Source organism: Choloepus didactylus, chromosome 3, assembly GCF_015220235.1.
Source record: "Choloepus didactylus isolate mChoDid1 chromosome 3, mChoDid1.pri, whole genome shotgun sequence".
NCBI classification, from domain to species: Eukaryota; Metazoa; Chordata; class Mammalia; order Pilosa; family Megalonychidae; genus Choloepus; species Choloepus didactylus.
In genome coordinates this window covers 21011651-21024427 of record NC_051309.1, presented here as the reverse complement: position 1 = coordinate 21024427, position 12777 = coordinate 21011651, and the positions used below count along the sequence as shown (strand labels likewise).

General features: G+C 36.0%; 1 protein-coding gene across 2 annotated transcripts in view; it reads right to left on the bottom strand.

Annotated features, from left to right (window-relative positions):
• The window catches only part of SLIT2 (slit guidance ligand 2), a 391304-nt gene that overhangs the window by 76899 nt on the left and 301628 nt on the right, over positions 1 to 12777 (bottom strand). For both annotated transcript variants that reach the window (XM_037829492.1, XM_037829493.1), the window contains 5 exons: positions 12133 to 12276; positions 8366 to 8509; positions 6653 to 6819; positions 5699 to 5831; positions 1823 to 1891 (listed from right to left, as the gene is read on the bottom strand). In XM_037829492.1, the coding sequence (XP_037685420.1) occupies positions 1823 to 1891; positions 5699 to 5831; positions 6653 to 6819; positions 8366 to 8509; positions 12133 to 12276 (657 nt within the window). The remainder of the gene's footprint in view (positions 1 to 1822; positions 1892 to 5698; positions 5832 to 6652; positions 6820 to 8365; positions 8510 to 12132; positions 12277 to 12777) is intronic.

Below are 12777 nucleotides of genomic sequence, written 5' to 3'. Positions count from 1 at the left end.
ATAAGTGAGAAATAAACCTTTGTTCTTGAAAGTCCTGTTTGAGACACATAATTTATCCTCACTGATACACATAATTTAACAAATAAAATTCTTCAAATTTGATAACTGAAAGAAGCTCTGCTTTAATAACAATTGCAATGCTGTAATTAAAATGGTATGTAAATAAGAGAGATGTGGAGTTCTTACCAAATACTAAACAGCTATTTATAAGTGTGGTTTTTACTATGAGTTATAATTTAGGCTAGTGAACTTGATCTTATTCTCACAAAATATATTTTTTATATTTACTGACTATTTTCTGAAGTAAATATGAAATATATAAATAAATGAAAGATTCAGGAAAGCCAAAGAGTGTCCATTCATTTATTATAATCTCAAAATATCAGTAAAATGGAACGATAAAATTGTGAAAATGCTAGGAACATTATAAGAAACTTTATAATCTATCTTCTACCTTAAGTATTATATGTGAATTTCAGAAATAAATGTTTCTAAATAAGCAGAAGTTACTTGCCTAGAGTTGTTTAATGAGTCACTGGTAAATCATTTCTGGATCTGCAAAGTCTCATTTTTCATTTCTAACTGGCCTGAAATAATCACATGCTGTCCTACAAACGACCAGTTCTGCTGAAGTGACCCTTTAGGAAACTGCAGCAATTTAATGGTTTCTTTAACAGAACAAAATGTGTGTAATCAGTTCTTGCTGCTATCAACTAAGTAACTAGAGACTGAACAGATATATTCTCTTTCCCTTAATTTAATCATTTTGTCATTCAAACCATCCTATATATTTTCTATGAGGTATTTGATTTTTCTGTATTTTAAAGAAACAGCTTTTTCTTCCTTTCTTTTTTTAAAACTAATCTAAACCTTCCTAGAGTAAAGTCTATATTTGTAAATGCAACATTTTCATTTACCTAGGTTTCTAAAATTCACTAATTAGGGCTAATCTTCTCTATTCTAGGAGCATTGGCAATCAGCCTATTACTAAGTCAGTCATATTTACCCCAGAATCAGATAAACTTGAATTAGAGACAACTATTTCGCATATTGGTGATTTTTTAAGTTCTGAAAAATTTCATCAATCACCAACAAGGCTACTTTAAAAGTGTTACACTGAATAGTATCAAGATTACATCTACTTTTAAGTATTGTGTACAGGTGTGTACATAATGTCATCTTAGATTTAAACCTTAAAGATGGTCAAAATTGCTTAGATTAATGGAAAAAAGGTTGTTATTTTAGGAGGATACCAAAACCAAACAAAAAAATTCAATATTTTGCAGTTTATACTCAGAAAGTCAGTATCTTCATTAAGTTTTCTTAAATATTACATAAGTAGGTATGGATCTTATAAAATAAATTATAATACTGGATTTCCACAGCTTAAGGGACAATGTTTTTAATAAGAGAATCAAATCTCATAAATTAAATTTACAGTATATTTCAGTAAAGTTCTTAACACTTATCGTCTTTTCCTTAACATCAAAAAGAAAGATATTGTTTTCTATCTTTTTCCCTCCCTTGGCTTGTCATAAAATAGCCTATATTCATTATCAGTACTGTGACTACTTAGAGCTTATCCTATTTGTGATTCTTTGAACAGAGGAGGATTTTGTCTAAGACACTTCATCACCTGATTGATATTCTATAAAGATGTAGCTAGTGATCCAGAACTACGACGAGCAAGGAGGGAAGCAACTAACTGTAAATGATTTATATTATCTGAAAGGGTCACTAAATCTTCTGCACCTTGCCATCCTCATTTTCATGAAATAGAATTAAGAAGTCAAAGATTGAAAAAATACAATACATTACTTACATAAGTGTTAAATGTTTGTAGTTAGAGAGTTCCTTGGGAACCAGTGTAAATTGATTCCCATCCAGATACCTGAAAAAAATAAATTTTATCTTTCTATAAAACAGAAGTGGGGCTCATAAAACAGTTGAACAATATTTTATTCTTAACTAAAACAATACAGGGCTTGGCAATTTTGCTTTATGATGTTATGCTCCTATTTTCCTAGTCATTATTTTAGGAAAGTACAGAGAAAAGACATAGCAGGCTAATGCAGCAGAATTCTTTTGTGGATCACTTAGGCTAAATTATAAAACCAAGAAGAGATCTGTGAGTCCAGTTCTCTGTGGTTTACCTAACAAGGGCAAGGCACACATCCACTCATGTGTATGTCAGCAAGCCAGTCTCAATTAATTCTAGCAACTGTATTTTTATCCTCCAGGTCGCTTGTAATTATGTGGACACAAGACCATGAAATGCTTTAACTCCGAATACAACCTTCTGGTGAGGGCAAGACCACTAAGTTCAATGCCTAAATATGTATCTACAAACAATAAACAACAATTAACAGTTTTAAGGCAACATATGGGGCTTTAAACATAATTAGGTTTAAGTTAAAAATACTTTAGAAATAGTTTTTTGCTACCATATATCTGCTTGGTGATAAGAGTTTAGCAGGTTTCATGGAATATGGCATCTATCAGGCGCACAAATACAGCATGCACATGTAAATGTAGTCACCAAATAACCACATACAAGTACATTTGCCATTTCTTATTAAACTCAGCAAAATAATCAGAGACTGGAAAGGCTTTACAGCTAACTGGCAAAACACAAAAATGAATGGGTGTTTAAAGTTACATCCCTGATGCTGCAAAAGGAAAAATAAGTTCCTCCGCCTCCCTAATTTTTCTTTCCCAGAATATAGATTGTTGAAGGATACAAATGTCTTTCAGCACTTCGGACCATCTGGCTATAGATGAGTCCACAAACAATCCTGGCACACTGGACATGTGGCCTTTTCTACTCTAGTGCTGTGGTCAATCATGAGATCCAAACTGAGGTTGGTATTTTTGCTGGATATAGAAATAGCTAAGAAGTTACCTAAGATAACCGTCTCTTCCAAACATTCCAAACATTTCAAAATGAAAACCATTGCATAAAAGACACATTTGTCAAAATATGTAATGAACATTTGATTGAGTCTGGCATACTTTATGACTCCTTACACCTACTCAAATTTTCTGACTTTCGATTCCTTGACTCTCTCCCTTATCATCTAGCTATATTTTTCTAGCTACCACTAGAGAGCAGCATCATCCCATATACTTCAGCAGCTTCCTTTTAATACAGAAATTGTCACAGCAGAAAGCCAAAAAAGAGTCAGAATGTGCAGTATGATGTTTATCTGTAAAACAATGTAAGGGAAAATAATATGGAAATGATTAAGAAATAATGGATACCATTTGTTCAAACTTGTCCACCACTACATACTTAGTTTTGCCAAATTCTTTAATAATTTAATATAATACACATACACAATTTTTCTAATACATGCATACATGTTACCATTGAGAAGGAGCCTGCTGACTTGGGATGATTCTAAGAACAAGCTCTGTGGGAGAGTTAATATTTCCCTTACTTCTACAAAATATTTTCTTTAGAAATAGATGGAAGATCTGATTGTCTGACAGAAGAAAAACATAGATGGGAGAGACAGGAGATGAATCAAGCAGGTTCTCAGATGCAGTTTAATTAAAGGGAATTAAAGAATATTTGATAGGAATTGGGTAAAAGGAATAAAGCATGGACCAGTTAAAATGGTAGAAGAAGGGATTCCACACAAAGATGATCCTTCTATCGGACTGTGTTATGCTCTCAGCCGGGGTGTCCTAGATCAATGCTTGGCATACACCATATACTAGAGGCACCCTGGGCCCAAGGCTGGAGGGTGAGGGCACCCGTGTAATCCTATGAAATGGAATAAATATATACAACAATACAAATTAGGTATTTAATTACACACACATATAAAGTAGTGCTTCAAGTTAATTAGCTTCTGTGATAAGTAGCAAGAGAGAGAAACTGAAAACTTTAAAGCAGTTCAAATCTAAGAGGGACCTTCTGTGTACATGAGCTAAGATCTCTCCTTTCTCTTTAAGTCCAGTTCAGGATCCAGTTAGGATCCACAGAACTGCACATAATTAGCAAATAAGTTCCTTGTAAACTCAAGTGGCATCTTCTTGGGTCTCATGATGCATGTTAAAAAATCCTAAGAACTGAAGCTGAAGAGGGTCTAGTTTATGATACTCGTGCACATGGGTTATAGTTCCACGAACTGACTCAGCAGTGTTAGGTTGAAATGTAGGTAGATGAGTGCTTCAAGATCCTGTTGATAATATGCATTAACATCATTATATTTGAATGAATGTAAATAAGCATCAGATATCTTTATTCATTCCTTTATCCATTAATCCACTTGTTCATTCATTTAGCAAATATATATTGAGGGCCTACAATATGTCAAGCACTACTGCAAGTGCTGGCACCAGAAAATAGCAAAAGACACATGTCTTTTCTGAAAGAATCTAGTTTAGTAGTGTGAAAGACAGCTGAATTGATAATTACACTATGTGGTATGGTACAGTTTGGAAAGTGCTGAAAGAGAGGATTGAGCATGGGAGCACAGAGGAAGAACCTGTCTTTCCCCAAGACTTAGCCTTTAAACTCATAATATGGAGAGAATCATGTCCTACACACATGATATCTGTCTAACTAAATAGAGCAAGACTGTATAAACTAACATGAACTAAGGCAGATCTTTAGTCTTTGTGACGTGTGCCATTTTTTCACAGGTTATGATTTTTCAGAGATTGTTGTCACCTGCCTAAAGAAAAATCTTCAGGGTCCTATTTGCAAATCACATTCTATGGGTCATTAATTACTGTCATGTAAAACCCAAAACAAATAATACAAGAGCTAGTTTGGATACCCTTGGGAAATGCTACCTGTGCATGTTTTCCTTTTTTATACTGTAGCACTTCTCATTGTCTTTATTATGCTAAGGCATACTGAAAAGCTCTAAGAGGGAATGGTAAAATTACAAGACTGCTTTTCCCAACTTATTTGGTCACATACCCCTTTCTCATGGAACATCTTGCAGGACTTATTTGGGAAATGCTATGTATTTAGTGTATCTACAGTATCTAGGATAGTCCATTGATTCTCCTTTACCCCTCTACCCCTTTGAGAAAAGCTAACCACACAGGACAAATGTCAGGAAGAAGCTGGCATACTCCTTACTCCTAAAAAGAGATATTGCTGTTTTATGCTTAAACCAGAGTCCTTTAGATTCTAAAGGGTTTAAGATCAATCATCCCTAAAATTTTTGTAACTGATGTTCAACCACAAATACCATAGCATTTATATCTGGACCCCTTGTACTGTTCATGACCCTATGGCAGCCTCATGCTATGTATGAGGAACGGAATAAGCTGCTAGAGATAATGATGCATGTGTGCCCTGTTATATTCCTTTATTTCTATATTAATGTACTATATCCAAATGCTTGATACGAAGCCAAGGGAAGAGTTCTGAGTTTGCTTATATTTTGTCTTTGAAACCATGTTTCAAAATGGATTTACGTCCAAATGCAATCCATGGAGATGTGTACCTATTGTTGATCCAGTTTTCAAATCAGCAGCTTTGATAAACTTTTCGCAATATGGACTCATGATCTGTTCTCCTTTTGGTTTCTCTTCTTTCTAAATCTCCCCATATGACTTCAGAAATCTCAAGGTAATGCGTCTGACCAGTGATAGCTTTTGTTTGCTTGGTTTCTATTTCATTGGTGTGGAAAATATCAATTGCTAAGGAAAGGGAAAGACAAGCTCTACTTACAACTCAGTGACATCTCTTGGAATACCTTTCGGCAAGACCTTTAAGCCCTTGTTGCTGCATCGGACAACTGTGTCCAGACAAGTGCATTCCGTAGGGCAGCGAGAGAGCGGAGAACAACTATTGTCATCGTTCCCTGAATTGTTAAAGAAAACACAGATAAAGACAGAATTGTGGCTTTAAAGATGCTAACAGGAATTTTATGCTTTTAATTCAACTTAACAAACATAAGAGTCTCGAGCCATATGATTACTTATGTACAGAGAATTAAGTATTTACAAGATGGCATCATACAGAAGGCAGAATCCCAGAAAACAGTACACAATTTGTTTTATCAATACAATTACAAGAGATATTTTCTTTGTTCAGTTATTTATACAAATTATACTTTTAATTAGAATATATAAATGAAGACTGAATATTGGAGAATTCACAGGTCCCTCATTTTAATACACAGGGCTCAACTTAAACTCACCTTTTACTAGCAATAATAACAAAACTGGCTCTAACTACCTTACAAGGCTATTGTAAGAATCAAATGCAATAGTACATTGCAAGCATCAAAAAGTGAAAATCACTATTGTTGTTCGATTTATTAATGTTTCTATTTTATAAATCAATTGTTCTTCTCATTTGAAAATGGTCGTTACTCAAAGGGCCGCTTATGATAATAAAGAAAAGTTAAAATGACGCTATACAAATGATTTCAACCATAAGTTAGAATTTGAAAAACTTCTAAAACAGCCAGAAACACAAATCAAGAAGGATAGAATGTAAAATGCAGCCTGAGAAAGTAAATGCCCTGTTGTTTAAACAAAACACAACAAAACAAAACAAAACAAAAAAAACAAAAGATGCAAAATTATTTTTGAGGTGATCAAGGATATGTTACACATTTGTGCACAACAGCCTCAGGATCATCATGCGTTGATCAAATACCTAGCAAGGATTTCTTACCATCATCACAAGTGAAGTCTTGAATGGCAACATCCTGAATGGGGATTTCTTTTAAGAAGTAAGGTTTTTGACATCGAGGATTTCCTGTTACAATTCTCTTCTTCCTAAGCCACTCTCCCAACCACGCCAGGTAGCAGTTACAGTTAAAAGGATTGGCCAAGAGGTTTCTAAGAGACACACACAAGCAATTCAGGGTTTAGTTTAGGGTTTTACTTTCTTACTTCTCAAACCAGTGCCACCATTTTTTCACACTATTTCTGTATTCACATTCACCATTCTCATTCAATTACATACAACATATGGGAAGCAATTTTTAGCTAAAATATTTATGTGCAGGACTAAATAGCAACTCTTTTATAGAAGAGATTTCTTCAAGTAATTTCATGCAAAAAAATAAAGTGAAGGCAACAATTTAAGGTTTGTGCAGTGTATTCTGACATATGTCTTGTTTAGAAATAATTCAAACTTGTCAGAGATCTGACTTGCTGTCAAACTTCCCTGCACTGATAATGCAGTAATTTAATATAAAGATGAAGGCTGATTACCTTACATTATTGAGTTTAACCTGACAACAGCTATTTCATTAATTTGTCATCTCAAGATTTCCATCTCTTATTTGCTCCAGAGAACAGGTTTCTCATCTAAACTGACAGCTGAGTTGATTAAATGCCAGTTATAAAAATGAATTTACTTTTACAAATTTCAATACTTTCAGCATCTCACCACTTCAGCACAAATCTATTGACAATGCCATTATTTATAAACATGCCATCTTTAATATGCATAAATTAGTCACTAGATGTAAAATGTCACATTTTATGTGGAAAGAGGATTAAGTACTTTACCGATGGATGCTTCTCTCAAATTATTTCTTCAGTGACTTGAGCTATGTTAAACATGCTTTTTTTTTTTCTTTCTAATTACCTTTCTTCTCCACCTATTGAATTAGACTATTAAATTTGGATATATTTCCATTACCAGGAAATCATATTAGTTATAGGATTAATAAATATTGCTTTTTAGATACTAACATACAAGAAGACTGAAATACATTCTTTGGAGGGTTTCTTTTTTTTTTTTTATAAATAAAATTCTTTTGGAGTTTTGTCTATAGAAATGCAAACACTCTTTTTTTCCCCCTAGCTGTCTACAACTATTATTTTACCACCTAAAACATACTCTTGGATAGGCTAAACCTATTTTTCATTATTTTCCTAATATCATCATAAATGCTGTCTAGTGATCAGCTTTTATTGTTGGCCTGATCATCTTATTTATCTCCTGTCATTGCATGAATAATCCTTTTGAGCATACTTTATTGGCAATAACACTATGAACTCTATTTTTATGAGTTCTATGTGAAAACTATGTGAGAACACTGGAAAAAACTCATAACATTTCTTGTATTTGCAGCAATATAGTAATACAATGAAAATTTAGAAATTAATCCACATTACTGGCCACACTATTAAAAATTGTCAGAAAAATAATACGATTTCTTGTTAAAAATTGAATATGGGGAGTAGGTAATTATTTTTACAGAAAGTGAAATGAGTTTTACATGAACAAATTTATCCTCTTGCTTTTAATCCCTAAATCCTTGATCCCATTTTTATGAAATGCCTGATAGTGTTAAAATGCTATTAATAAAATCAATAAATATAACAAGCTGGCTCAAGTAATAAATAAATGATGACTATTTTTCATACTTACAGAGTAGATAAAGAATGGAGAGTATCAAACGCCCCTGGTGCAACTGTAGTAATTTGATTATCATATAAGGAGAGCAAACGTACAGAACTGAGGCCTGTGAAACTGTCATTCCCTACACAGCTTATGCGATTACTTCTCAACATCCTGAAAGAAAAAAGGAGACACAGTTATGGAGGTAAAGCCTTAGGCAATCAGTTTGCCTATCTGAGGACCAAAATAACCCTTCTTTGCGGGTGTAACACTCATGACTATTTTCTGAATATTCTACAGCTATTGGGAATTGCTGTGGATATGTACTGAGAACTTTCTGCAGAAATAAAATGCTGGGAGTTGTCAATGATTATGTTCAGTCACAAAAGGCACGGTGAGCCTTGAATGACCTGCAGATGGATCAAATAATGGCAGAATGTTTTCCTTTCATGTTATACTTATGTTTGCTTGACTCAATAATGTCCTGATTCACCGACAGCTCTCAGAGTCCTTGATGCCCTGTGATTTGTATATTCATAGCAGCAACACATTTGAAGCTGAACAGAAAGCAGGCAGGAAAGATCAATAGCAGCATGGATAAAGAAGTGAGGACATCTCAGGGACTTAGAAGTTGAATCAATGCCAAACACTGGCCGGGAGAACCAAATTTGATGGAGCATTAACAAAGCTTGCATGAATTATTTTATTTAAGAAAGGTAGTTCGTGGTTTTAAGTTTTGAGGTTAAATAGAGGCAACAGTAGTAGTTCCCACTTGTCCCCAATGAAGTTTAAATACTCCTAGGTTTATCTTGAAAAATTTCTGACCATTTTTTCTAGTCATTAGCATTAAAGGGATTAATTCTTGTCATTTTGGCTCAATTCTCAATTCCCAGCTCCATTCTTTACTTGCAGGGCTTAGAACATGAAGGAAAAGCTTCTAAAACTATCATGAAAAATGACTAGTTGCTATAAATCTTATTCAGAATTGCTGAAGAGGTCATTTATTTTCCTTGACTTTTCTAAATATGGATTGACCACCTCAACGAGAACACTATAGCATGTGAAGAGGCAAAAATAAATTAGAAAAGTTTTCCTTTAGGATTTTAGATTACCCTATCATAAATAAGAAATATCAACTTTTGCATTTGGCTAAGTCACAGATAAGAAGAAAGGATGGTGGCCTCCTTATCAAGACATCATTTTTTGTTATGTAACAAATGCACAACAGAAAAGTATTCTTATCTGCACTATCCCTTGTCATAAATAATAAAGAACTTGCCCTTAATCTTGTTGAAGTATGGACCCCTGGGAGAATTTGAAGAAAGCATTACATTCTGCATCTCTATGCTGGAAAAACCCACAAGCACACAATGTGTGGAATTTCACCTGCAATGTCAGGGGATTCACAGACTTGCCGAAATCTGTACATGTACCAGTAAGAGCTCTACTAGTCCTACTGGGTTAAGAAACCAATAGGGATTTGGGATCTCCTGTCAAAATCTCCACAGCTCAAAACTGAAAGACATTACTTGGAGGTAAACCTACTTTAGGACATTTTGAACGCTCGAGCTTGGCTCTGAGCTGTTCTGTTATGCTTGTTGTCATACAACACAAGGAGCAAGCCAGTGGGGACCTGTCTCAGGGGCCAAAGCACAGAGGCACAAAAGCATTGCTAGAAATGTAATGAAAGTAGAAAATTGCACTTGCAGAACTCCTCTCCTCTCAAGTCCTGGAGAGTGCCATGAAAGTTACTAGTCTGAAAAAATACTTTGATAAGCTCCTTGAAGAGGAGTTACATCCCCTCTCCCTTCTTTTGAACCCATTCCCCACCAAGGAGAAGGTTCTAGTGACAACAAATAGTTCCTCAGCTACTGTCTAAGAAGGGAGACTTCCACTTGTTGCAGGGCTTTTGTTTTGCTGTATTGTGTCAGTACAATGGGGGAGAAGAGAAAAGTGGCCTCCTACAGAATCCCTTCTCTTCCCTTCCTCTACACACTCCTCAGTATCTCCTCTATAAGAAGGCTGACAAATATCTTCATATCATTTTGAAGGGGCTCCGAATTAGTCTTTGGGAAGGGTCCATAGGTCTCAGCCTGGCCCTGATGGATGGTTAGGTCCCAGGCTACCCACATGAAGCTCAAAGAGCACACTTCCAATTTTATGTATGGGGTTTTCAAATGGGATTTGAATGTGAGATGCTATAAGCACAACCCCCTCGCCCCCCCAGCTGGGGAAATGGTCTCTCTCCCTGTATCTGATACAGAGCAGGTAACTGGACTGCCTCAGCTGTCACCCCCTGGGTGTGGCCTTCAGGGACTGGGAAGGTGCAGAGGTGAAGGTTTGGGGGAGCTAGTGGAGCTTGGGCCTCTTTCCACTGGAAACATTGGGTTCTGCTTCTTGGTCCCAAGTATTTTCCTTCATGTCTTCCAAAGACTTTGGTTTGTCTTTCTCCTTCAATTTCTGGCCACCACTTTTGTAAAACATGGTTATATAGTTTAGAGGCAATATAAAAATGTATACATACTGTAGAAAATTTAAGTACTACAGGAGTGTTAAACTTCTATCCTACCCAATGCCTAGTCTCCTTGCCACCAAACTTTAGGTAATATAGGGAATTTCTTTTTCCCAACCATCCTACCCCCAAGCAAGTAGACACCATTCAGCATGCTTTCTTTGAAATGGTAAAACATCTTCTACTACTGAATGTCTAGTGTCTCTCTCTTTTTCCACCAATATCTTGCAGAAGCAAACAAGGGTCACAGAGCTGGCAAGCAAAGATACCCAAAAACATGGATAATAAATGCATGATAAAAATATAATCTCTAGATTAGCTTGAACCAGAGAAAAACATAGTCTCCAGATTAGCTGGAAGAGATATTCTGTCCTAGGGGTTGGAGTGGACTCTGAAACTATAACTCTTAGACCAAAAGGGAGTATTAGATGGAGGTGTTTGAGGAAAAGGAAAGAAAGCCACCACCACTTTGAGACAGGACAAGTGAATGAATCCTGTGCAGGAACTAGAGCAAGGACAATCTCTTCTGGTGAGAAACAGAAAATGACTTGAGTTTGCAGCCAGGAGGTTCCCTTCTGAACTTTGCAAGTGTTGGGGATTGAATCATGTATCCCAAAACAGACATGTTCAAGTGCTAACCTCCAGTCCCATGGGCGTAAACCCATTTGTAAATAGGTCCTTCGGAGATGTTATTAGTTAAGGTGTGGGCTCGTTTGTGAGTAAGATCCTTGAAGATCCTATTTAGATGAAGCCCAATTGAATGAGGGTAGGCCTTAATCTGTATGACTGGAGTCCTTAAAAGCAAAGGAAATTTGGATGCAGCCAGTCAGTAGAAACCCTAAGTCAGGGAAAGCCATGGGAGGAGACCAAGGAGACCATCTGCATTCTGATGAAGGCAAAGATGCAAGCCAAGGAACCCCAAGGATTGCAGCAGGCCAGTACCAGATGTCACAGTTCCCCTCTTGGGAGAAAGCATGGCCTGCCAAGAGCTTGATGTTAGACTTCCAGCATCCAAAACTGTGAGAAAATAAATTCCTTTTGCTCAAGCCAACCTGTTATGTGGTATTTGTCAGAGCAGCACTGGCAAACTAACACAGTGAACAACACACTGAAGTCCTGACACACTGAAGTCAAGATGCAAGGGACTGGTTGAGTCCACAAAACCTGTGTGTGCATCTGTCTGGGTGTATGTGTGTGTGTGTGAGAGAGATCATGTGTCTCCTTCCTACCACCCCCAGGATTATGATAACCATGACCTAAAACCCACAATGCAAACAATACTTACAAAGTTTTGAGGCTTTCCAATCCCTTGAACATCTTGTGCTGAACATTTTCTAAGCGATTACTTGTGAGAAGTATTTCGTTTACCCCAGACGCTCCTTCAAAAGCACCCTCTTCAATGTCTGTGATCTTATTGTTGCTGAAGTTTCTAAATAAAAATTGTGGAAATAAAGATTTTAAACAATTCTCTTCTGACAACAAGAGTATCAAAACAACTGAATGTGTCCCAGGTTTGATCATTTCCTTCTATTGAACAAAATCTTCTACAATCTCTTAGCTCTTCAATGCCCAGCACGGTTGAGGCTCTAAGGAGATATCAACATCCATATTTCATCAAGATGCAATGAGACAAATATTAAGAGGGCACATCTCTGGTGAAAACTATTAGCCTGATCAAGGTCAAAATGACCTGTAAGTTCTTCAGGAGGATAAAATTTTGAGTTCAGATACTGGGTTGGATAAACTTTTATATCCTCCACAAAATTTAATAAGGAAATTTTCAAAGAAATGCCACTTATTAAACTGCTAATGACTTAAAAGGAGGTAACTGAGTATGGAAAGCAAAGACAGAGTAAAATGTGTTAGGACTTGGATAGCATCAGATATGTATTTGCGTATGAGTTTCTTCCAGTTAACCTTCTCATTAATT